Consider the following 25,454-nt stretch of genomic DNA (forward strand, 5'->3'; position numbering starts at 1 on the left):
TTAAAGCCCTAAACGGCCTCGGTCCAGTATACCTGAAGGAGCATCTCCACCTCCATTGTTCTGCCCGGACACTGAGGTCCAGCTCCAAGGGCCTTCTGGCAGTTCCCTCACTGCGAGAAGTGAGGTTACAGGGAACCAGGCAGAGGGTCTTCTCGGTAGTGGCGCCCGCCCTGCGGAACGCCCTCCCACCAGATGTCAAAGAAATAAACAACAATCTGACCTCCCTTCCCTTAAGAGCCTAGTTGGTTCTGAGCAGGAGAGGCCAATGCAAACATCAAATGTATGAAGGGAGGGCATTCTTCACAGCTCCTGGCAGGTCCTGAGTGAAGATGCGAGGCTCCAGCAAGACGGAAGGGGAGCAGGGTTGAAATGACTTCTGGTAAGCATGCAGGCAAATGCTCCTTCCTTCCGCCACCAAAGAAGGAGAAAGAGGAAAGGAAAGAAAGAGAGAGAGAGAGAGAGAGAGAGAGAGAGAGAGAGAGAGAGACGCCATTCTATTCATCCTGTTTAATACACCTGGAAATGAGCCGAAGTGGTACCGTCTTTCCAACACCGCAAGGTCTCCACAGCCACAGAGCGGCACAGCGGGCAGGTCTTCTCCCGGTCAAACCAGAGGCAGAGACACTCTTCACAAAAGACGTGCTTTATAGGCAAAAGGAGCAAAGGTTGTTGTCATTACAGTGGTGCCTCGCAAGACGAAATTAATTCGTTCCGCAAGTCTTTTCGTCTTGCGAGTTTTTCGTCTTGCGAAGCACGGTTTCCCATAGGAATGCATTAAAAATCAATTAATGCGTTCCTATGGAAACCGCCTTCAGACCAGGTCCGGGGACAGTCTGTCCCCCGACCTCTTCTGAAGGCCGGTGGGGGGCGAAAGTCTTTGCTTCCCCCCCGCCTGCCTTCCCGGGAGAGCGGGAAGGCAGCGCTGCGTTTTCCGCTCTCCCGGGAAGGCAGGCAGGGGGGAGCAAAGACTTTTGCCCCCCGCCAGCCTTCAGAAGAGGTCCTGGACCCCTTCTGAAGGCTGGCGGGGGGCAAAAGTCTTTGCTCCCCCCCGCCTGCCTTCAAAAGCCATCCAGGATAGCGGGAAGCGCTTCCCTGCTATCCTGGACCGCTTTTAAAATGCTGGCGGTGGGGAGCAAAGCCTTTCAGCCCCCGCCGTCCTTCCTGGACCTCTTCTGAAGGCCGGAGGAGGGGGGGAAAGGCTTTGCTCCCCACCGCTAGCATTTAAAAGAGGTCCCCGGAGATTTCCCTATGGGCTTTCTTCTTGCGAAGCAAGCCCATAGGGAAATTAGTTTTGCGAAGCGCCTCCAAAACGGAAAACCCTTTCGTCTAGCGGGTTTTTCGTCTTGCGAGGCGTTCGTCTTGCGGGGCACCACTGTATTATGGAACCCAGGACCTTCTGCAGAGGCAAACGGTGCTGAAAATGCAGGATGGTGTACAATGAGCAGGAAGCAGCGAGCATGTAGCAATGGAAAGGACCGCCAGGAGGGGCACCAGAGTATTTGAACGAGCGCCCCTCTGTGGCACTGTGCGTAAATTCATTTTTTTAAAATAAAAAAATATTGACTAGTAACTTCCTGCTGCTCAATGGCGTAGCGTGGGTTGTCAGCACCCGGGGCAAGGCAAGTAATTTGCGCCCCCTAACCCGGTAGGGGCAGAGAGCTGCGAGTGCGAGCACGCCTCCCCAGATGTTGCACCCGGTGCGGCTGGCCCCCCCGCACTCCCCACGCTACGCCACTGCTGCTGCTCGGGAGCCACAAAGACACGAGCGCTGTTGGGTGATGGCAGGTGCCCGAGGCTGCTTGTTGCTGACGCCGGACCCAAATCTAAGGAGGCTGAAATCTTTACCCTATCCCCAATTCTTTTTTTTCCTTCCATTTTTAAAAAATTAATTTCAAAGTGTTGACATATGCAAAGGGGGGGGGGGACTAGCTTCCCAAGCATTCAAAAACTAAAGTACAGTGGTACCTCAGGTTACATACGCTTCAGGTTACATACGCTTCAGGTTACAGCTTCCGCTAACCCAGAAATAGTGCTTCAGGTTAACAACTTTGCTTCAGGATGAGAACAGAAATCGTGCTCCGGCGGCACAGCAGCAGCAGGAGGCCCCATTAGCTAAAGTGGTGCTTCAGGTTAAGAACAGTTTCAGGTTAAGAACGGATCTCCGGAACGAATTAAGTACTTAACCCGAGGTACCACTGTAAATAAAAGTAATTAGGATCTAAGCTTGTCCAATGCGCCCCCCCCCCCCACTGGCTGCTGTAAGACAAAAAATCCTCTTTTCAGTATTAGGAACTAACAGTGTACTCTTCCTAGACAAATCAAGAGCATGGCACTCTTAAACTCGGCGTCGTGCGTTCCAGCCCCATGTTGAGCAAGATTTCATGGAAAGTGCCATTGTGCGTGTCTGTGTGCCGCTGTGACACCTGCAATTTGTATGATCATTCCCCCCTCTCCCCCAGTTTGGCAAACTAAGCCCAGAGGCGACTTAGCAAGCCGGGTGAGGACAGCGCCACTTCGCCCAGGCTGCCCTGCACCCAACCAGTCCGCATTACCTGGCATAAGAGGATCAGGGGTTCCCGGAACTCAGCCTGGCAGATGGCACAGATGTCGCCAGCCTCACTGCACTGCTGGCTGGTGGCACGGACCCCGTAGGTCTGGAAAAAGGAGGCATGTAGTCAAAATGACAGGATGGCACCGTTCAGTTTGACATTTCGATCCTGCCTTCTCCCCTCTCTTTTATACCCACAATCAGTGGCGTAGCGTGGGTTGTCAGCACCCGGGGCAAGGCAAGTAATTTGCGCCCCCTAACCCATGGATTTGCGCCCCCTAACCCGTGGATTTGTGCCCCCTAACCCTAACCCCCAGATGTTGCGCCCGGTGCGGCCGGCCCCCCCTGCACCCCCCACGCTACGCCACTGCCCACAACAACCCTGTGAGGTAGGTCAGGCAGCGACACACAGGCTGGGTCACCCCATGTCGGGTGTCAGGGAATCCGATCCTCCCCACCCACCCCACAGTAGGCTGCCAGGAACAAATAAACAAGGGGAATTCTTACCACGGTCTTTTATTCAATATTCACAGAGAAAAGCAGCCTCTTGGAGTAATAGCGTTGCTCCGAATAATCACCACCCCACTTCTCTCCTCAATCGTTAACAGCACCACCCCCATTACAGTGGTCGCTTAGGGCCATTTGTCTCTGAGCCCTTTGCTCTCCTACTTTCAATGCTCACCGGGTTCTGGGAGAAGGGGGGTCTGGAATGCTTTCTAGTGATAACGTGTCAGCCAGCTGCTCCGGCTCTGCTTCCCCCTCGTCTTCCCCCATTATTTCTCAGCTTCTCTCCTCCTCTGCCTCTGAGCTATGGCCTCCCGCAAACCATTGTTGTATATCTATACAGTGGTACCTTGGGTTAAGTACTTAATTCATTCCGGAGGTCCGTACTTAACCTGAAACTGTTCTTAACCTGAAGCACCACTTTAGCTAATGGGGCCTGCTGCTGCTGCCGCGCCGCCAGAGCACAATTTCTCTTCTCATCCTGAAGCAAAGTTTTTAACCTGAAGCACTATTTCTGGGTTAGCGAAGTCTGTAACCTGAAGCATATGTAACCTGAAGCGTATGTAACCCGAGGTACCACAGTATACGCTTCAGGTTACAGACTCCGCTAACCCAGAAATATTACCTCGGGTTAAGAACTTTGCTTCAGGATGAGAACAGAAATCGTGCTCCGGTGGCGCGGCAGCAGTGGGAGGCCCCATTAGCTAAAGTGGTACCTCAGGTTAAGAACAGTTTCAGGTTAAGAACAGACCTCCAGAACGAATTAAGTTCTTAACCCAAGGTACCACTGTACTGTCTTCCTCTTCTCTGGGAGGCTCAGGCTGGGGAGGCTGTCTCCACCATTCCTCCTCTGTCCAATCCCTGATACCCTGTGGGCTTCGTGGCTGAGGGAGATTCGAACCCCGGTCTCCCAGGTCCTAGCTTGGGACTCTTCACTGCTATACCACACTGCCTCTCAAATGTGAGGCATAGGGTCAGTTGCCTGCATGAAAGTGACTCCAATGCAAAACATCGCTACAACACCCCGAGGGCCGCACTCCCTTCTGGACAACTTTCTAAGGGCCAGGGGCAAAGGTGGGCGGTACAAGAAATATAATTTTTTACCTTTGTGCAGTGGGATGGCTTCCCCACGCACCCGCCCTGGTCCTCCTATCCAGAGAGGCAAGAGCAGGCATAGGCAAACTCGGCCCCCCAGATGTTTTGAGACTACAATTCCCATCACCCCCAGCTAACAGTACCAGTGGTCAGGGATGATGGGAGTTGTAGTCCCAAAACATCTGGAGGGCCGAGTTTGCCTATGCCTGGGCAAGAGGCATGGCCAGAGTTCAAGGCCATGTATCCAGCCAGGGCAGAAAGACTTGGCTGTCAAACAGGGCTGGTGAGGGGTGTGGCTGGGGATTGGAGGCGTGGCCTAGGGAGAGTTCTGAGGGCCAGGTAAAGAGGGCTGGTGGGCCACATTTGAGCCTGTCTGTCCGCCTTTGTCTCTACATTTAAGCACTGGCTGCCATTGCTTCTTCATTGCTTGCTTTGGGTCGAATACAGCCGAGAATAATTTCCTGCGATTTCCAGGGATGTGCTAACTTAGCTGGACTCCTCAAATCTTTCCTAACCGGTGCAATGCTAGAAATTCCCCGCGCTCCCTGCAGCGAACCTCGTCAGTCACTTGCCGCTCCGATGGATGCTCTTCCTTGCCATTGTTGAAGGATCCAATTATCTTAATTATAGGAAAGCAAAGCAGCTGCCTACGTACCTGGGGGGTGCAAAGGACCTTCAGTGCTTTCCTCACACTTCCCACGCGACCGCAGATGTCAAAAGACTGGAACAAAAAGAGGTAGAAATTCACCGTAGGATAAGGGGGCGGCGGGGGGGGGAGGTGCTATTTCTGTCTTTCAAGGAAAGCGACAGCATTTTCTCTGAAGCGAGATCAAAGCTTCGCCTGTTGAATGGCAGCCTGCTGGGAGGCTGATAAAACCAACACTGGCGACTAAACCTGCACTCTAGCGCAGTGTGAATGGGCACTGACGTCCTCACAAAGGAACACAGAATGGTGCTTTATCCCAGATCAGGCTACTTGTCTTATCTTGACCAATGTTTCCTACTCTGGCTGGCAGCAGCTTTCCAGGGTCTCGAGCAGAAAATGGTTTTTCTCATGACTTGATGGGATTTTTTAAAAAATAAAAATAAAAATATAATAATAATAATAATAATAATTTATTATTTATACCCCGCCCATCTGGCTGAGCCCCCCCAGCCACTCTGGGCGGCTCCCAATCAGTGTTAAAAACAGTACAGCATTACATATTAAAAACTTCCCTGAACAGGGCTGCCTTAAGATGTTTTCTGAATGTCAGGTAATTCTTTATCTCTTTGACATCTGATGGGAGGGCGTTCCACAGGGCGGGCGCCACTACCGAGAAGGCCCTCTGTCTGGTTCCCTGTAGCCTCACTTCTCGCAATGACGGAACCGCCAGAAGGCCCTCGGCACTGGATCTCAGTGTCCGGGCTGAACGATGGGGGTGGAGACGCTCCTTCAGGTATACAGGACCGAGGCCGTTTAGGGCTTTAAAGGTCAGCACCAACACTTTGAATCGTGCTCGGAAACGTACTGGGAGCCAGTGCAGATCTCTCAGAACCGGTGTTATGTGGTCCCGGCGGCCACTCCCAGTCACCAGTCTAGCTGCCGCATTCTGGATTAATTGCAGTTTCCGGGTCACCTTCAAAGGTAGCCCCACGTAGAGCGCGTTGCAGTAGTCCAAGCGTGAGATAACTAGAGCATGCACCACTCTGGCGAGACAGTCCGCGGGGAGGTAGGGTCTTAGCCTGCGTACCAGGTGGAGCTGGTAGACAGCTGCCCTGGACACAGAGTTAACCTGCGCCTCCATGGACAGCTGTGAGTCCAAAATGACTCCCAGGCTGCGCACCTGGTCCTTCAGGGGCACAGTTACCCCATTCAGGACCAGGGAATCCTCCACACCTGCCCGCCTCCTGTCCCCCAAAAACAGTACTTCTGTCTTGTCAGGATTCAACCTCAATCTGTTAGCCGCCATCCAACCTCCAACCGCCTCCAGGCACTCACACAGGACCTTCACTGCCTTCACTGGTTCTGATTTAAAGGAGAGGTAGAGCTGGGTGTCATCTGCATACTGATGAACACCCAGTCCAAACCCCCTGATGATCTCTCCCAGCAAGGAGCTCAAAGTGGAGCAGCTGGTTCTCCTTCCTCCTCATTTAATCCCCACCACAACCCTGTGAGGTAGGTTAGACTGTAAGTGGCCTAAAGCTTTCCCTGACCCTCAGGTCAACCACTTACTTTGCAGAGGCTGTACAAGATCAGGAGAATCCCCCCGAGGAAATAGCTGCTGGACGGGTCGTCCCCCATGATGTATTTATACCACAGCTGGATGGGGACCAGGGAGCGAAACAGCTGGCTCAGCTCCTCAATGACCAGGTAGAACTTGCCCTGTAGGAGAGAGAGAAACTCGGGTAAGGCTACTTCAAGGCTATCACCTGGAACCATAGAACTAGCAAATCCAGGTTGCCCAGTTCATTTATTCCTTTACTACACCCAACTGTTCACATACACCCCTCTGCAGCAACCTGGACTAAATCTATAAACAGGTTTGCCACTGCATCTGAGGTTTCAAAGGACCATGTTTAAAGCATATCATATTAAGGAAAGAAAGAGTTTTTGAACAGGTGTTTCCTGTATGTAGAACTTGCTAGGAGTTAATCTGAAGTTCTGATTTTGTTCATTTAAAGCAGGGTTTCCCAAACTTGTGTCTCCAACTATTTGGGGACTACAACTCCTATCATCCCTAGCTAGCAAGACCAGTGGGAATTGTAGTTCAAAAACAGCTGGAGACACAAGTTTGGGAAACCCTGATTTAAAGGATTTGTGCCCTGCTCTTCAGCCCCAAAGGCTCCCCCGGTGGCTTACTTATGATCTGTTACAACCAGACAGTCCCTGCCCCTGCAGTCTTACAATCTAAAAGAAAAATATGACACACGAGGAAAAAGGAACAAGGAGGGAAGAGGAAAACACCAATCAAAACTCAGGCACCCATTTCTAAAACTGTTGTTCCTGTATTGACCAGCTAGAACATTTCGGGGTGGGGTGGGGGCTGGATGAAGCCTGTCTTTCAGCAAAGCTAACAAACTGCGCCTTCTGCTTCTCCGTTCCCCTCCCCTCCTGGGCCACTAATTTTGTTTTCTGTGCCAGACACTCTACAATACGACATACATTTATCAGTAATTCCATGGCTATGGTTTTCTATTTTCTTTTGATCTGGATTGTTTCCTACATTCGTATGAAGTTTCTTTCTGAGCATCGGTCCCTGAGTGTTGAAATAAAGAGAGTGAACGGCGGACTGCTTTGCTCAGCTCCCAGGCATAGCTGTCAACTTTTCCCTTTCCTTGCGAGGAATCCTATTCGGAATAAGGGAATTTCCCTTTAAAAAGGGGAAACATTGACAGCTATGCTCCCAGGCCCCCTCACCCACTCGCAGGAGCTCAGCAGCCTGGCAGGCGGCACTCGGGCCCTTTTGAAAACCCAGGACCAGGATCTTTTCCCGTGCATCTGTCCCAACGTGCTCGGCTTTAACAGAGCAAACCGCTGCGGGACCTGCAAAGCAATTTAGATCAGTGTTTACCTCCTGGCTGGCTGGCCTCCTGGGAAGAGGAAGGCGGCTCAAAAATACAGTCGTCATATCTTCCAGTCCCAGGGGGTGCTGTGCCTCTCGCCTTTGTCCCAGCCTTCTCCTACCTCTACGGCCTTCCAGATGTTTGAGGAGAGGGTGCCCAGTCTGCTCAAGTTGTGGGGAGGGCTCAAATCAACTAAAATGTCCAGGGCAGCTGTTTACCAGCTCCATCTGGTATGCAGGCTGAGACCCTACCTGCCTAAGGACTGCCTCGCCCGAGTGGTGCATGCTCTAGTTATCTCTCACCAGTGGCGTAGCGTGGGTTGTCAGCACCCGGGGCAAGGCAAGTAATTTGCACCCCCTAACCCGTGGATTTGCGCCCCCTAAACCTAACCCCCAGGTGTTGCGCCCGGTGCGGCCGGCCCCCCCTGCACCCCCCACGCTACGCCACTGTCTCTCACTTGGATTACTGCAATGCGCTCTACGTGGGGCTACCTTTGAAGATGACCCGGAAACTACAACTAATCCAGAATGCGGCAGCTAGACTGGTCACTTGGAGCGGCCGCCGAGACCACTTAACACTGGTCTTGAAAGATCTACATTGGCTCCCAGTATGTTTCCGAGCACAATTCAAAGTGTTGGTGCTGACCTTTAAAGCCCTAAATGGCCTCAGTCCAGTATACCTGAAGGAGCGTCTCCACCCCCATCTTTCTGCCTGGACACTGAGGTCCAGTTCCGAGGGCCTTCTGGCGGTTCCCACACTGTGAGAAGCCAAGTTACAGGGAACCAGGCAGAGGGCCTTCTCGGTAGTGGCACCCACCCTGTGGAACCCCCTCCCACCAGATGTCTAAGAAAAGAAAAACTACCAAACTTTTAGATGAACTCTGAAGGCAGCCCTCTTTAGGGAAGCTTTTAATGTTTAACAGACCACTGTATTTTAATACTTTGTTGGAAGCCACCCAGAGTGACTGGGGAAACTCAGCCAGATGGGCGGGGTATAAATAAATTATTATTATTATTATTATTATTATTATTATTATTATTATTATTATTATTAAAGCCCACCGGGCAGCTCAGGAGGAAGCTGCCTTATACTGAGTCCGGCCACCTACAGCTCAGCGACACTGCCTGGCTGCGGTTCTCTCTCCCGGACCTACATGGGGATGTCAGGAATCGAACCTGGGACCTTCTGCGTGCAAAGCAGATGCTCTAACCCCTGAGCTACAACCCTTCTCTTAAGAACGTCAGAATGTGCCTTATCAGGTCACTGGTCCATCTAGTTCAGTCTTCTCCATACTGGCTGCTAGCTATTTTTCCGGGGGTTTCCAGCAGATCCTGGGACCTTCTGTGGGCAAAAGAGGTGATGGATATTATTCAGAACCATGAGGACTAGAACATTTATTGGGGGGGGGGGCAGCTGAGCACTAGAGCACCTGCTCTGCATGGGAAAAGTCCATAGGTTTAACCCCCAAGACAGGGCTGGAAAAAGATCCTGCCCGAAATCCTGCAGAGCTGCTGCCAGCCAGAGTTGGCAGCACCAAGAAAGATAGACCCATGGCCTGACCAGAAAGCTCCCTATGTCATCAATGTAGACTTTACTGCAGTAGCCAAAGGCCATGACATCATCCGAAAACACTGTCAATCATAGACAATAAAACCACCGTCAAATCTGCTAAAATTACATAGGACAAGAGGCAATTCTCATACAGAATACACAAACTAAATCTCCTAAGTCCTCAAGTGTCTCCCAGAACTGGGGGCTTCACACACACCCCAGCAGAGGAGAAGCTTGAATTTATATACTGGGGGAGTTATTCGCACTGCTCCTTTTGTAGACTTGAGAAACATTTAAAAGAAAAGAGGTAACTCGTGTTTACACGGCCGATTTCCATCCATTCTCCAATACTGGCTCCTTGCTGCCAGCGAAGACCAGGGGGATTAAGCCCATTAGGGTCCTGGAGGAGAACAGCAGGCTCGGCCCCCTCCCTCCCTCCCCCCCCGGGGGTCCCCCAGGATGAGATCACCCGGCAAAGCTGTCCTCCTCGCTCTCTCTCTCTCTCGCTGAGCAAATCGAAGGGCTTTGGAGAGCTTCGGCATTTCGGATGATCTCATATCCCCCGGGAAAGCAAGTGAGGTCACGCCAGCCGCTTACTCAAGGACCCGGCCGCCCCCCGCCTCCGCCTCCCGAGGGGCCCATCGCGCGGAGCAAATCTGTAATGGCAACAGCCTGAGATCCCAAGCGCAGGCCATTTAGTAGATTAGAAGGGAGGCTCTGGAGCAAAGCATGCGGCTCTTCGCAGGGGGTAGCCGCTTGCTAATGAGGAGGCTGTCAGCGGCGTTTGGCAAGGCAGGCAGCCTGCACAAAGTCCTCTCGGCTCCCTTCTCCTCTGTTGTAGGTGCAAAGCGAGGAAGGACTTGCAGGTCTTTCGGGGTTACTTTTGCCTTTAGGCCTAGTCCGGCCAGCTCACCAGGTAATGGCATACCCTCCAACATTTCTCCGATGAAAATAGGGACGTCGCATTCTATATTAACTCCTGCCAACCTAGCAGTTTGAAAGCACATCAAAGTGCAAGTAGATAAATAGGTACCACTCCGGCGGGAAGGTAAACGGCATTTCCGTGCGCTGCTCTGGTTCGCCAGAAGCGGCTTAGTCATGCTGGCCACATGACCCAGAAGCTGAACGCCAGCTCCCTCGGCCAATAAAGTGAGATGAGCGCCGCAACCACTGACCTTCTGATCGGCATTGCTAGCTCTACAGAATAGGCATTTTTGTGAATATGTGTATAAGACAGAGATCCACAGGCATATGTGTGAGTAGATTGATCAACAACAGGCTCGTCCCCTCTCCATTAAATCTTCTGCCCAAACAGGTTTTTCAGGTGAGAAAATATTCCATATTTTTATTACTGGAACATATTTATAGGATCACACCCCTGCCCCGGGCTTGGGAGACGATGGATCAATATCGGTTGAGAAGTACGCACAATCCCGCCGATCAATTCACATTTTCTACCACTGTTTGCAAACAAAGCATACAGGCCAGGCATTTTTCCAGACCAGAGTGGCACCATCAAGGCAGGACTCTGGAGGCAGCTATCGGGGACCGGCGCTCAGCAGAATGAGCGGTAGGGTCTCAAAATCTAAGGTGACTGCCTTTCCTTCACACGCTACTGTCTGAAGAGAGGGCCCCAGTAACATAATTAGGTCTAGAGGTGTGGGACTCCAGGCCTGGGGTATGAATGTGGCCCCTCAGGCCTCTCTACCTGGCCCTCAGGGCTTTCCTTAGGCCACACCCCTTCTCATCAGCCCTGCCTCACACTCTCCCTGACTCTTTGAGCTCTTCCCAGCCCCTCTGCTTATCCAGATGGATCGAGAGGGGTGTGCAAGCGTGGGTGGAACTGCTGCCCAAAGGTCAAAACTCACAAGTGGTGCTCCGCCTACTCTGGCCTCTGGCTCCGCCCACCACTGGGATGGGGGGTGCCCCAAAGGAACTGCAGTTCGCTCCCAGTAGAGTCTTAGAAAGCACAACCAGTGAAGCCCACTGCACAATGGATGTAACATCATCATCATCATCATTTCAATTTATCTACTACTCTTTATCAGAAGATCCCAGGGTAGTATACAACATTAAGAAACACATTACATAGGGTTGCCATATTTCAAAAAGAGAAAATCCAGACACAAAGGGGTTTTTTGGGGGGTGGGGGCAAAGTTGTTGAGCTTTTTCTTTTCTTTTTTTAAGGGTGGGAGCAAAATCTCCCCCCAAACTGAAGTTTTTCAGCTATTTTTAAGGAAATTTGCTAAAAAAAACCCAACACTTCTGACATGGGTTGTCACACGCCCAGGTTTCCCCAGACATTTTTTGCCGATTTTCTTATATTCCGCCCGGACGCTATTTCCAACAGATGAATCCCAGATATGCCCAGGAAATCCCAGACATATGGCAGCCGTACATTACAGAACATCAATGATAAAAACATAACAAAAAGCATACTGACAGCCGAATAATAAAATATCATAACAACAGTCCTCTTCCCCACACTATCACAAGCCATAGATTGTTTAATAGCCATAGGCATCAGTAAAGAGGAATTGGTTTTGCCTGGTGCCTAAAGTCATGTAATGATGGCGCCAGGCGAGCCTCTCTGGGGAGAGCATTCCATAATCAGGGAGCCACCAGAAAAAAGGCCTGTTCCCTTGTTGCCATACTCCGAAGCTCTCTGGGATTGGGGAAAGAGAGAAGGGCCTCTGATGACAAGCACAGGGTGTGGGTCAATGCGAATGGGGAGATGCGATCCTTAAGGTACTGAGGGTCACAGTCGCCGCTGAGTGGTGGCATGCAAAGGCACTTTGCGTGAGAACAACCATTCCCTCCCTCCCTCCCTGGCATACCTTTAAGAAACCGCAGTTATCCCTAACCTGAAAAGCCCAACGGATACCAGAGACACAGCGCTGGAGCACTTTGAAACAGCTGCGGCCCTCTCTTCCCTCAAGAGGGCCTTGGCTACACCTCTCCCGAACGCCCTCCATTAAAAACAACACAACAAGCAGATACCATTTGGGTTCAATAGAAAATGAATTAAAGTAAATTAAAACGGCCAGAGCCATGTGGCTCCTCGAGGCGCCTATTGTTGTCTGGGCGGCAAATGGCAGGTTTTCATTTACACCGCTAAGGAGCGACAGCTTGAGGGGTGTGGGTGATTATTATTTTTTAAGGCAAGCAACAGAAATACTCATGATGGAAATTTGGGAAATGCCAGACGCCTCCTCTTCCCCCTGGTGCATGCAAGCCTCTGGATGTGACGCAGAGAAAACAGATAGAGAAAAAGTTTTCCTTCCTCTCTCCTAATGCTAGAACTCCTGGATGTCCAACGAAGCTGAATTTTGGGAGATCTGCGACAGGTAAAATGGAAGCACTTCTTTGTGCAGCACTACAGAGTTAAACTACAGAACTCGGCAGTGATGGCCACCAATTTGGAGGTTTTTTTTTAAAGATTAGGCAAATTTGGGAGGTGCATGAGGTCATCAATGGCTACCAACAGTGGCAAACTTGCATTTTTGGGAGCCTGAAGCCTGAACAGTTAAGGGGCCCCCTTCACAACCAGCAAGGAGGCCTGGGTAGCCACTGTCATCTTCTTCAATGGGGTTGTTCCACAACAGATCACCACATACATACATACATACATACATACAATCAGATTTGTATTAAAGATGCTGTACTGGATTATCTCACATGTCAAAGTCACTGGAGTGAATAAAAATTTCCTATGCCTTATAGTTTTTGGGGACGCGGGTGGCGCTGTGGGTTAAACCACAGAGCCTAGGACTTGCTGATCAGAAGGTCAGCAGTTCGAATCCCCGTGACGGGGTGAGCTCCTGTTGCTCAGTCCCTGCTCCTGCCAACCTAGCAGTTTGAAAGCATGTCAAAGTGCAAGTAGATAAATAGGTAACGCTCCAGCGGGAAGGTAAACGGCGTTTCCATGCGCTGCTCTGGTTCGCCAGAAGCGGCTTAGTCATGCTGGACACATGAGCCGAAAGCTGTACACCGGCTCCCTCGGCTAATAAAGTGAGATGAGCGCCGCAACTCACGACTGGACCTAATGGTCAGGGGTCCCTTTACCTTTACCTATGAAAATTAAGGGAAATTGGGGAAATGTTATATACATGCATGATGTACTTTTTCAAGCACAATTTCAAGCAATGTGGTCTTCTGGGGCCTCTCGAGGATTAAGGGTCCTCAAGATTAAGCATCATTAGTTTAATAGTAAATCTGCCCCCAGCTACTAGCCACAATGGCTATGCTCTGCCTCCATTGTTGAAGGCAGCAACACTTCTGAATACCACGTGCTGGAAAACACAAGAGGGGAGAGTGGACTTGTGTTCGAATCCTGTTTGCGTGTTTCCCACAGGCATGTGGCTGGCCGCTGTAAGAATAAGATGCTCGACTAGATGGGCCATTGGCCTGATCCAGCAAGCTCACCTCATGCCCTTATGTACAAAACAGCAGATGGCTGGAGACAACACATAGGTTTTCTGTCTTTTCTCAAAGACCATGAGATCTAGAAGCTTGCCTCTTTTTTCTTTTTTTAAGGGATTTTAAAAACTCATACAAACGGTTTTAGAATGTCGAATTCCAGTGAGAACACACAAGCGCAAGGCTGGTTTTAAGACACCGTCCTCAGTCTAGCACTCAAGAGGGTCTTGTTTTCAAGGTCGTCAGGAAGAAAGACGGCAACTCGAGATGATGATCAGCGTCTCGACAAAGAGAAAAAGTATTTTCAGAATGAGGCATCTGTGCTGCGAGCCATTAGGGGGCCCCTGACAGATGCAATCTTACCAGCCTCCTGGTGCGGTTGAAAAATACAGGCACAGTCTCTTTCTTCTCTGGGACAAGGATTAATGAGGACTTGGGACGGCTCTTAGACAAGCAAGCAAAGGCTGTGAACCTCTTCCAGCTTTGCAATTTGTCTTGGGCTGACGATTTGCATCGTTTGCATGTTGGATGGGTTTTTACCACCATCACCCGCTCCCCAAGCTGGATTATGCCATGACCCAGCCCATTAATCTCCCCAAATAAAATAATAATAATAATCATGATCATCAGAGGCTTGCGGTAGGGGGAGGGCGGCGAGATTCTTGGACGACGGCCAGGGGTAAATTAATATTTCTTCTTAAGTACCCCGGCATCTAGGGACAAACCTTTCCAACCACACCTACTCGCGCAAAGCCCATTTAGAATTACTTTGATCCCCTGGCTTGAAATCTCAGCACCGGCTGAAGGATGATAATTGTGTGCGCTTAACACAGAGGTCCCCATCTGTCTCCCACACAAAAGTGCTTCTGTACAAACTGGGGGGGATAAAGGTGAAACGGGGAGCAAAGGAGGAGAACGGCCACACCATCACCCCTGTTTTCTCATTTCCTAATTCCATTAAGAACATAAGAAGAGTCCGCTGAATCAGGCCAGTGGCCCATCTAGCCCAGCTCCCTGTTCTCATAGCAGCCAACCAGGCGCCCCAATGAGAAACCACCAGGCAGGGTCCGAGCACAAAAGCATCTCTCCATTTCCTGTGGTTTCCAGCAACTGGTATTCAGAAGCGTTGGTGCCTCTGACCTCGAAGCTGCTTACATTGAGCCAGACCCCTTGGTCCATCTAGCCCAGTGCTGTCTACACAGACTGGCAGTGACCGTCCAGGGTTTCAGACAAGGAGGCGTTCCCCAGCCCTACCTGGAGATTCCTTTGGGGGTGGAACCTGGGACCTGCTGCATGAAAAGCAGGTGTTATACCACTAAGTTTGGACCCTTCCTCCCTGCAGATTGATTCTGTTCTCATGGCTCGAAACAAAAGGCTGAATTAAGTAGGCAGCTACCGGGCCAGACCGTTGGTCTGTCTAGCTCACTGTGCTGGAAATTTTATTTACAACATAACATAAACTCCCCCACCCCACCCCCCAATACAGAAAACCACCCTCATTAAATGTGAACATAACATACAATGGGCATAACATACAACAATACAAACAACCAAATAAAAGACTTCCTTTATCCTGTATCTGCCTCCTTATTTACTTCTTATAAGCTGTTTCCTTTATGAATAATTATTAAGATTTTTCTAATTATAACTTTAATATCCACAAAGTCTCCTGCAGACATTAATCGAAACAAGTCCAGGTATGTATTTTAGGGCACTGTTTTGTGAAGTCTTCTCTGCATTTTCCCCATGCTTTTTGAAACTCTTGTCTAGTGTGATCTCTAATTGCCTCTGTTAATCTAGCCAGTTCAATATACTCTAACAGTTTGTCTTGCCATTCCCGTTTTGTTGGCACAGTTTCTTTTTTCCAGTTTTTAGCCATTAGGATCCTTGCCGCTCCTGTGGCATAGAGGAATATTTTCTGATCTTCTTTTGCATACCTGTGTCTGTATTTTTCATAAAGTTATACTTCAACTTTTTTTTAAGCTCATTGTGGTCCATATTGAGCGGCAGTGGCTCCCCAAGGTTTCAGGAAGGGGACCATCCAAGCCCTACTTAGAGATCATAGAATTGTAGAGTTGGAAGGGACACCAAGGGTCATCTAGCCTAACCCCCTTCAATGCAGGAATCTCAACTTGATCATCCAGGAGCTCATCTGCAGCAGCATTGCTGGTCATTCCCCAATTGGTCAGGCTCATTTGACAACAACAAGAAACTGAGCCTTAATGTCGACAGCCTAGTCTTGTGGAACACCCTGCCACTAGAGATCCAGCAGGTGGCCTTTGTTTCAACTGCGTGCTGAAAGCTTTTCCATCCTGTCTGATTTACAGAGGCAATTAACAACACACATAATAGTTAGATGGCTTCTGAATTTAACTTTTTTGTATGGTTTCTATTGTATGGTTTCATGTACAATTGTTGCAAACCGCTCTGATTTTTTATTTGTTTTTTAAATAGCAGAATATAAACGAACTCTTTGGATAAGTAAACTCTTTGGAACGAAAAGGATGGAAGCCCTAGCCTGATCCACAACACCAGATCCCTCCCCATGCAGAGGCAAAAAACAAAATAAAATCATGTTAAAAATAAGATCTGCATCCCAATCAGAGTGAGAACAGAACTCCCTCTCTGACTCTTTACCTTTGATTTCACGGCAAGTACGATTTTCGGCAACGCGACAACCAGACACTTCAAACCGATGGTGAGGTATTTGAGTACAAAGTCTGTGATCCCCACAATCCACATCAGATCGAAGAAATCCAGCTTCTCCAAGTTGGGTCTCAGGAAGATGAGGCTGAAATGGGCAGGACAGGAAGAGGCAAGTCGTTCATTCATTTATTCATTCATTCATTTGTTTGTTTGTTTGTTTGAACACTTTACACACCAATTCATTTAAACAGTCCACTAAGCGGTTTACAAAGATACAGCTTCCTAAACCCTGGGTTGAAATTGGCTTGCTTCAAGAGAAGCAGAGTTAAGATTAACTGCAGTTTGCTCAGTTCAGATAACCCAAGAAAATTCAAAGCTTCTAAATTCATTCCAGATGTTGCGGAAACAGAAGGGGGAATGGATGAGACCGCTGGGCAGCAGGGTTCCAGGAGGAATCTAGTTTGTTCCCATCATGCTAAAACATGGGTAGGCAAACTAAGGCCTGGGGGCCAGATCCGGCCCAATCATCTGCGGACAGTCTGGGAATCAGTGTGTTTTTACATGAGTAGAATGTGCCATTTTATTTAAAATGAATCTCTGGGTTATTTGTGGGGCATAGGAATGCATTCATTTTTTCCCTTCAAAATATAGTCCGGCCCCCCGCAAGGTCTGAGGGACAGTGGACCGGCCCCCTACTGAAAAAGTTTGCTGACCCCTGTGCTAAAACATAGCTTTATCATGACATTCAGGCAAAGTCACTGTAAAAGGCAATAGAAAGCAAAGCAGGAACTACCATATTTATCGCACAATTCTTGAGAAACGAGATTTTCCAATAGGCAGTGGAAAAATGAAATAGTAGCCTGAAATCAATATAGACGGCACACTATAGAAGAGGAAATAAATGCAAAAAGACCTTAGCAATCCTAGATCTATCTATCTAGAATAAAACTCTGTTGAACTTGAACTTACTTCTGAGTATATGTGTGTCTGATTAGTATGGCAGGAGTTGATCAGTAAGGAAAAGAATAAAAAGGGTGGACATGTATGGAAAATTTCATATTTTTCTAGAAGAAATTGTTGATAATGTCTTGATCACTTACAATTATAGCAACGGCTATTTGTATGAATAATCAGTTATATTTAGATCAGTTTTTAAGCATGCAATACTTTTGTAATACTGTTGTGAATTTATCATTTTTTAAAAAAAGGAATCAAGGAACATTCTTCTCAACGAAGACTGAAATCTCGCCACATTTTTTTTTAATTAAGTTTTTTGTGGTTTACAAAAGTATGAGCATTGTCTCTTTTCTTGTGTTGTAACGCCTTTTCTATATATCAGCTACATACGACGTGAGACATTAGTGTTGTTTTGAGAGTCTATTGTTCTGCAGAGTGTGGTCATGAATCTAGATAGAGAGGGGAATTCTCCCTGTTGCAATCACACAGAAAGAGAGATTTGTAGAATAAGAAAATAACAAAATTGTTTCTTGCAGGAAATACAGCCTATATTTCCACACTTTACTTTGCTGCGTATTTTGTGGTTTTAAATCTCTGCTGGGCTTCTCACACTAGAGTACAGTGGTACCTCGGGTTAAGTATTTAATTCCTTCCGGAGGTCCGTTCTTAACCTGAAACTGTTCTTAACCTGAAGCACCACTTTAGTTAATGGGGCCTCCTGCTGCTGCCGCACCGCCAAAGTACAATTTCTGTTCTCATCATGAAGCAAAGTTCTTAACCTGAAGCACTATTTCTGGGTTTGCGGAGTCTGTAACCTGAAGCGTATGTAACCTGAAGCGTATGTAACCTCAGGTACCACTGTACTTGCTCCAAAGCTGGACCTTGGCATCCAGGGAATTCTCATTTGATACCTTTTTTTCTCCCTTGCCAACACACAATCTGGAGGTCCTTTGCTCCATCTGCTTTAACCCCAGGCAAACCCCTTTCTGCAAGCAGAGTTGCACCCGCACTTCTGAAAGCAACTGAACAATCTGAAGCCTCATTCCTATCACATTCCCAGGACGGTTATGCACTGGCTTTGCTTCCTAATTAGGCAGCGAGTGCGGGATATGGTTTCATGCTGGGTGGGAGCATCAACGGGCTTGTTTGCGAAGTAAATAAAGAAATGGATTGGGATAAACAGAAATCAAAATACTCACAATATGGGCACATCACAATGGAAATTAAACCCTAAAAACAAAACAAAAATCGAAAATGAGAGACCTCCCAAAATAAAAAACCCAGAAATACAGAGATGGGAATGAAAGAAATTGATTTAAAAAAAGCAAACAGGCAGACACACACACACAACTGAATCCACAAATAAATTAGATCGGGGAAATGGAAAGAAAAACAAAAACAAAATAGCAAATCTGAGCAAAGAGAAAGTCAACCAAAGATCCAGGCTGATGTCTGTGCTTTCTAAGTATATGGGGTGAAGATAAAGCCCCCTTCCTACCCAAAAGCCCCCCCCCCCATTTCCATTTGATGCCAAACATCACTCAGCTTTGGGAAACATACCTGCGGATTCTCATCGAGGGCCCAGAATATCCAGATTAAGAGATGGCCTTATTTTAGATCACTGAGCCCAATGCTATGATTTGCACATTGGGACCCATCCACACCAGCAGCCTCACGCCGCTTTAAACAGCCATCGCTTCCCTCCAAAGAATCATGGGAACTGTAGTTTCTTCAGGGTGCTGAGTTGTTAGGAAGACACCCCCTCCAAATCTCTTCAGAGAGCTACAATTCCAGGAGTGGTTTAATAGTCAGTCCCCTTTCCCAGAGAATTCTGGGAATTGTAGCTCTGTGAGGAATATGGCGGCGGCAGGGGAGGCATCTCCTAGCAACTCTCAGCACCCTAAACAAACTTCCTTCGGAAGAAGGATTGGTTGTTAAAGCACCTGGGAATTGTAGCTCTGTGAAGGGAGAATTCTTCCAAACAACTCTCAGTACCCTGAATGACTATAGTCACTGTGGAACAATGCTGAGCTGAGATGCAGGCTTTTTTGTGGCAGTAATCACACACCTCTTGTTTTGTCACTCATGGCAGCCATTTTGTGCTGGCACCCACATTTTCATTAATATATGAGCATGGGGACACCTTTTATTTTTTACCAAAAAAGGAAGGAAGGAAGGAAGGAAGGAAGGAAGGAAGGAAGGAAGGAAGGAAGGAAGGAAGGAAGGAAATGAAACACTGGCTAGGTATAAATAAAAAGTTGTTATTATTATTATTATTTAGGTGAATAAGTGGTCTGACTCGGTGCAAGGCAGCTTCCAATGTTTCAGACGCTGGAGAACTCCAACTCCCATCAGTGCCAGCTAGCAAGGCCGATGGTCACAGATAATGGGAGTTGTAGTCCAGCAGCTCCTGGAGGGATGCAGGTTCTCACACCCTTGTTTATCTGGTTGTGAGCTTTCTCCAAGTCTCTTCCAGTCACACACAAGCAAATAATAATAATGTTTCTCCCCCTTTCATTCAATCCCTCCTTGCTCTTCTGATGAGCAGCTGGCTACCTGTTTTTCTCAAGGGTCCAAGCCGTTTTGCTTACCTGTTGTACAACTGCTGGGAGCTGAAAGTATACAGCAAGTACAAGGTGTTCCCTGTGAGGAAGGCCAGGATCCAGAACACCACCAGCACAGACCGCTTTTCCTGAGGAGAACAACAAAAACAGAAAGCCCAATATGTAATCCCAGAAACTCCAAAGATAGTTCTCTGCCACCATGAGGACTACGAACTTGCTGTATGAAAAAAATAACTCCAAGACTGCTGAACCTACTTATCCCTGTCTCTACTTTAATTGCTTCTGGTGAATTTTAGACTGTAGACTCCCTGGGGCAGGGATGGGTCCTCTCCAGTTCTAAGGAAGTTCATAATGTAAAACAAAACAAAACCCCACACTTTTTTGTGATGTAATCACAGAAAAATGAGCAGCAAAATTCAGCTGATCTTGACATTGCCTTTCTATGGAGGATGTTCCTATTGGTTTGAAACCTATCTTAGGAAAGGAACCCCTCTTAGCCCTTGGACTTCATTATGCCAGGAGTCCAGAGATCTCCCTTCAGAATCTTCCACCCCACTGCCAACCACCAACCACTGTCCAGAGGCACCCTTTGGGCATCCCTGTTCCGCAACTCACCTTCAGGGATACCTGTTCTCGGAGAGTCGAGTTTGCATATGCGAACGTGCTTGCCATGCCGATGCACAGAGCAATTCCTACAGAGAGAAAGAGAAATACGACCTGTACATCTACCACAGGGGTCACCAACCTAAGGCCCATGGGTCGGAAGTGGCCTGTGGAGGTCGTTTGACTGGCCCACGAATCGCCCCAAACCAAGCCACCTGCCCGCTGCGCTAAACCACCGCGGCGACTCGCTTCCACGGTGGCTGAAACCGCGTCTGTACAGACGCTGAAAATCATGGGTGTTATGTACTGAAGTTCTCACCCTGGGCCAGCAGGGGGATACTGTAGATAGTTCAGGTCCACATATGCAAATAAGGGATCGAAAGTGACATTCAGTGATTGGATAGTTACAGAAAATGGTTACTGTTGCGTTCTAGTGGAGCTCTATATAAGCAGGCTGGCTGAACCCTTCAGTTCAGTTCTGTTCTGGCCTGTGAATAAACAAGAGCTGTTTAAAGAATCACTGTGTCGTTTGATATGTTCACCCACAACTTAACAGCGGGCACATGCGCGATCCAGCCCACGGAGGGATCTCCGTGGGACTGATCCGGCCCAGGCAAGATAAACCTTGCTGACCCCTGATCTAACACAACAAACAACAGTCATGTCATCCTGTGCTCCTACACAGGGGAAGCAACCAACCCCATCCAAATCCTCGGTCACCATTGTGAGAGCAGGAGTGTGGATGGGAATCAGAACTGTAGCTACAGCGGGAGTGGGGCTAGCCAAGGTTTTTTTGCCCCGGGTGAAGCCTCCAGAGAGATGCCATTGAGGCTCCCAGCCTGTGTGTGTGTGTTTGTGTGTGCAAATACACGGTTGGTTGGGGTGTGTGCCCAACTAGGTCAAAGACCTAGGTGAAGTAAAGCCTAGTTTTGCCCCTGGATGGAATATTTCTTCTGATGTGTTCAGTGGCACAGTGGTCCGGGGTTGCAGGGGGTCAAAGACACCATTACTATCTCTCCAGTAGGGTCTCCAGGGGCCTACAGCTGTTCAATCAGCACGAAAGTAACTTTTAATCCACTGAGATTAAGTCTTTTCACACTCTGTACGGAGTGGAGCCAATCGGAATGAAAGGAGGTGAGTCAACAGAGGTGAGCCACGGAGGATCGGCTCCTAGGGTCACTCTGGAGAAGGTGTGTGGAAAGAACCCCAAAAATGAGTTGTTCTATACGCCCCAAAGCTAAGATTTAGGAACACTGAAAGCACCAGGTGCTTCAATTTCAAGGGGATGGTGCGCAAGTCCTGTTACATATATAATGGACCTTCAAGGAAAACACAACTGAAGTCACTCCGAAAGAAGATATCGTAGCACTCCAAACCACTTGCCCGTGTGCATGCACAGGAAATATCAGACCTCGCTGAAAGGTGACCCCTTGAGATTATTGCATAATTCTAAAATTATTGTATTTTGATTATGAGTATTTTATTGGGGGGAATTAATTATAAAGAAATAAAGTAATTCAGAGCAAAAAGTGGAGGGACGTGAGGAGGAAAAAAGAACAAAGATACAGTGGTGCCCCGCAAGACGAATGCCTCGCAAGACGGAAAACCCGCTAGACGAAAGGGTTTTCCGTTTCGGAGGTGCTTCGCAAAACGAATTTCCTATGGGCTTGCTTCGCAAGACGAAAATGTCTTGCGAGTTCCTGTGGGGTTTTTTTCCTTTCCCCCCCTTTTTCCCAAGCCACTAAGCCGCTTATCAGCTGATCCGCTAAGCCGCTAAACAGCTGATCCGCTAAGCCACTAAACAGCTGATCCGCTAAGCCGCTTAACAGCTGATCCGCTAAGCCGCTAAGCCGCTTAACAACTGATCCGCTAAGCCCGCTAATAGCGCTAATCCGCTAAGGGGCTTGCTTCGCAAGACAAAAAAACCGCAAGACGAAGAGACTCGTGGAACGGATTCTTTTCGTCTTGCGAGGCACCACTGTATGTATAAGAAAGTGTGGGGGGGGGGTATGTGTACAAAAATGCAATGTAATATACCCCCATACATTCTTATATAAATTGCTATATAGTCATACCTTGGAAGTCGAACAGCCTAGTTCTTGAACGTTTTGGCTCCCAAATGATCGAAACCTGGAAGTAACTGTTCCAGTTTTTGAATGTTCTTTTGGAAGCCAATTAGTCAACCGGGCTTCCGCGGCTTCCAATTGGCTGCAGGAACTTCCTGCAGATAATCAGAAGCTGCACTTCAGTTTCAAATGTTTTGGAAGCCAAACAGACTTCTGGAATGGATTCCGTTCTACTTCCAAGGTACGACTGTAGTGTTATTATCCAAATACATATGTAGATGTCAATAGCCTCCTTCATTCTGTATAAACTCATTTCAAATGTTGTCATATTTATCCAGACAAAAGCAGTGAGTGTTGTCCTACGGTCGGTCCATTTATTAAAGTGTATCCTATTTTTATACGGACGCAGGTGGCGCTGTGGGTTAAAGCCTCAGCACCTAGGACTTGCCGATCGAAAGGTCGGCAGTTCGAATCCCTGCGGCGGGGTGCGCTCCCGCTGCTCGGTCCCAGCGCCTGCCAACCTAGCAGTTCGAAAGCACCTCCGGGTGCAAGTAGATAAATAGGGACCGCTTACCAGCGGGAAGGTAAACGGCGTTTCCGTGTGCGGCTCTGGCTCGCCAGATGCAGCTTGTCACGCTGGCCACGTGACCCGGAAGTGTCTCCGGACAGCGCTGGCCCCTGGCCTCTTAAGTGAGATGGGCGCACAACCCCAGAGTCTGTCAAGACTGGCCCGTACGGGCAGGGGTACCTTTACCTTTACCTTATTTTTATACAGTCGTTCCTTTGAGTCCATTCAACTTCCAAAACGTTTGGAAACCAAGACGTGGCTTCCAATTGGCTGCAGGAGCTTCCTGCAGCCAATCAGAAGCCGCAGAACCTACGTCAGAAGTTAGGGTTCCAAAGAACGTTCACAAACCTGAACACTCACTTCTGGGTTTGTGGCGTTCAGGAGCCAAAACGTTTGAGTTGCAAGGCGTTGACTTCCGAGGTACGACTGTATTGTAAGATTATTGTATGATCTTGGAAGGTTGTATAATCACAGAGGTGTGTGTGTGTGTGTGGTTGTGACTACCATGAAGGGCCCCGAACTCCTGGATTTGCTGCTACACTACAGTGGTACCTCGGGTTAAGTACTTAATTCGTTCCGGAGCTCCGTTCTTAACCTGAAACTGTTCTTAACCTGAAGCACCACTTTAGCTAATGCGGCCTCCTGCTGCTGCCGCACCACCGGAGCCTAATTTCTGTTCTTATCCTGAAGCACTATTTCTGGGTTAGCGGAGTCTGTAACCTGAAGCGTATGTAACCTGAAGTGTATGTAACCCGAGATACCACTGTACTGGACTCACCAAGTTCTTACATTTGCTCCAAGCGTCGAACCTTACCAAGCTTATGCTGGAAACAGACTTTCGCCAATAGGATGATGATGAAGGGGAGTCCCTTCTGCAACCAGGAGACGACCGCTTTCAGCTCCGAAAGAGCAGGGGCTGGCGTCCCAGGCTGATCCTCAGGCCCCTCCTCGGTGTGTCCGTGGCGGTCGCCGCCGGCCATGTGCAGCAGGGAGGAACCGCGCTGGTGGCTGTGGTGGTAGTGGTGGGGCTGCTGCCGGTGGTGGAAGGGACCTCCTTCTGGCCGGCTGGGCCCCTCCTCCCGCGAGGAAGGCATCTGGATGAACACCTCCCCGCCTCCCGCCGAGGACCCCAGGACCAAGCTGGATTGGAAAGGGGTGGCTGCGATGGTGCCCGACGGGATGCCCCCCAGTCCAGAGAAAAGCTGCTGCGGGGAGGGAGCTTCCGTCTTGAGACCTTCGAAAATGCCACCTTCATCCACACTCGTCTCGGAGGAGATGGTTTGACTCCGGCTTCTAGTATAAACACACACACATACATCCAAGTAATAATACAGTGGGGAAAGCACGCCTTGGTTTTGGAACGCTTTGGTTTTGGAACGGACTTCCGGAATGGATTAAGTTTGAGAACCAAGGTACCACTGTAATAATAATAATAGTAACAGGGAAAGAAAGAATCAGATTAAACTAAAATTTGTTTAATCAGGTGCTAGCTCGAATGCAAGGAAAAAACTTTCTCCTTATACGCCCGGTAGATCGCTGCAGTCTGCGGGAAAGTCTCTCTTGCCAGCTCCAGAGATCTCAGAAGTCCCTTGCTCTGCGGTAACTCCAAGAAGGGATAATTTCATTTTAAAAATAATTTTCATTGGTTTTACAAATACAAAGTACAGTACTAATAAACACAAACTTACAAGAATAATAATAATAATAAATTTTATTTATATCCCGCCCTCCCCAGCCAAAGCTGGGCTCAGGGCGGCTAACAACAAGAACATATCTGTGTGAGGAGATTCTCCGAATCCTGAGACGTCCCTCCTTCCCCTCCATGGAGTCTTATTTTAAACATCTACAACTGCCTATTCTTCCATACTCCAATGTTTATATAAAGCCATATTGTCCTTAATATTCTTTGCACTACAAGCAGGTCAAAACCCTGCTCTTGTTTCTATTTGCTTACAGTGGTCTCCTAAATAACTTTAAATTTTTCCCTATTCTTTTATAACAACAGCTGCCCGGATGTTATTAGCCCAAAGTTGGAAAGAAGACAAAGTCCCTACCAGAGAAGAGTGGCAAACCAAGCATATGGAATATGCTGAGGTGGCAAAGCTGGCTGGAAAACGCAGAAACCAAGAGGACAAAAACTTTATCCAAGAAGGGATTTTAGTGTGTCTACGCCTGCTCTGCAGGGACGTGGGTGGTGCTGTGGGTTAAATCACAGAACCTAGGACTTGCTGATCAGAAGGTCAGCGGTTCGAATCCCCGTGACGGGGTGAGCTCCCGTTGCTCAGTCCCTGCTCCTGCCCACCTAGCAGTTTGAAAGCATGTCAAAGTGCAAGTAGATAAATAGGTACCACTCTGGCGGGAAGGTAAACGGCGTTTCCGTGCGCTGC

The 25,454-nt window shown here is 48.5% G+C and overlaps 1 protein-coding gene across 1 annotated transcript in view; it reads right to left on the minus strand.

Moving 5' to 3' along the window:
- Positions 1-492: 492 nt before the first annotated feature.
- The window catches only part of RNFT2 (ring finger protein, transmembrane 2), a 31,082-nt gene continuing 6,120 nt past the window's right edge, over positions 493-25,454 (minus strand). Inside the window, exons 3-10 of the mRNA XM_081892442.1 lie at positions 23,882-24,360; positions 20,446-20,522; positions 19,858-19,958; positions 16,301-16,454; positions 6,363-6,512; positions 4,803-4,868; positions 2,553-2,654; positions 493-642 (exon numbers count right to left, since the gene is read on the minus strand). Of these exons, the coding sequence (XP_081748568.1) occupies positions 508-642; positions 2,553-2,654; positions 4,803-4,868; positions 6,363-6,512; positions 16,301-16,454; positions 19,858-19,958; positions 20,446-20,522; positions 23,882-24,360 (1,264 nt within the window). The 3' untranslated portion in view covers positions 493-507. The remainder of the gene's footprint in view (positions 643-2,552; positions 2,655-4,802; positions 4,869-6,362; positions 6,513-16,300; positions 16,455-19,857; positions 19,959-20,445; positions 20,523-23,881; positions 24,361-25,454) is intronic.

Source organism: Podarcis melisellensis (genome assembly GCF_964234715.1).
Source record: "Podarcis melisellensis genome assembly, chromosome: 16".
NCBI lineage: Eukaryota > Metazoa > Chordata > Lepidosauria > Squamata > Lacertidae > Podarcis > Podarcis melisellensis.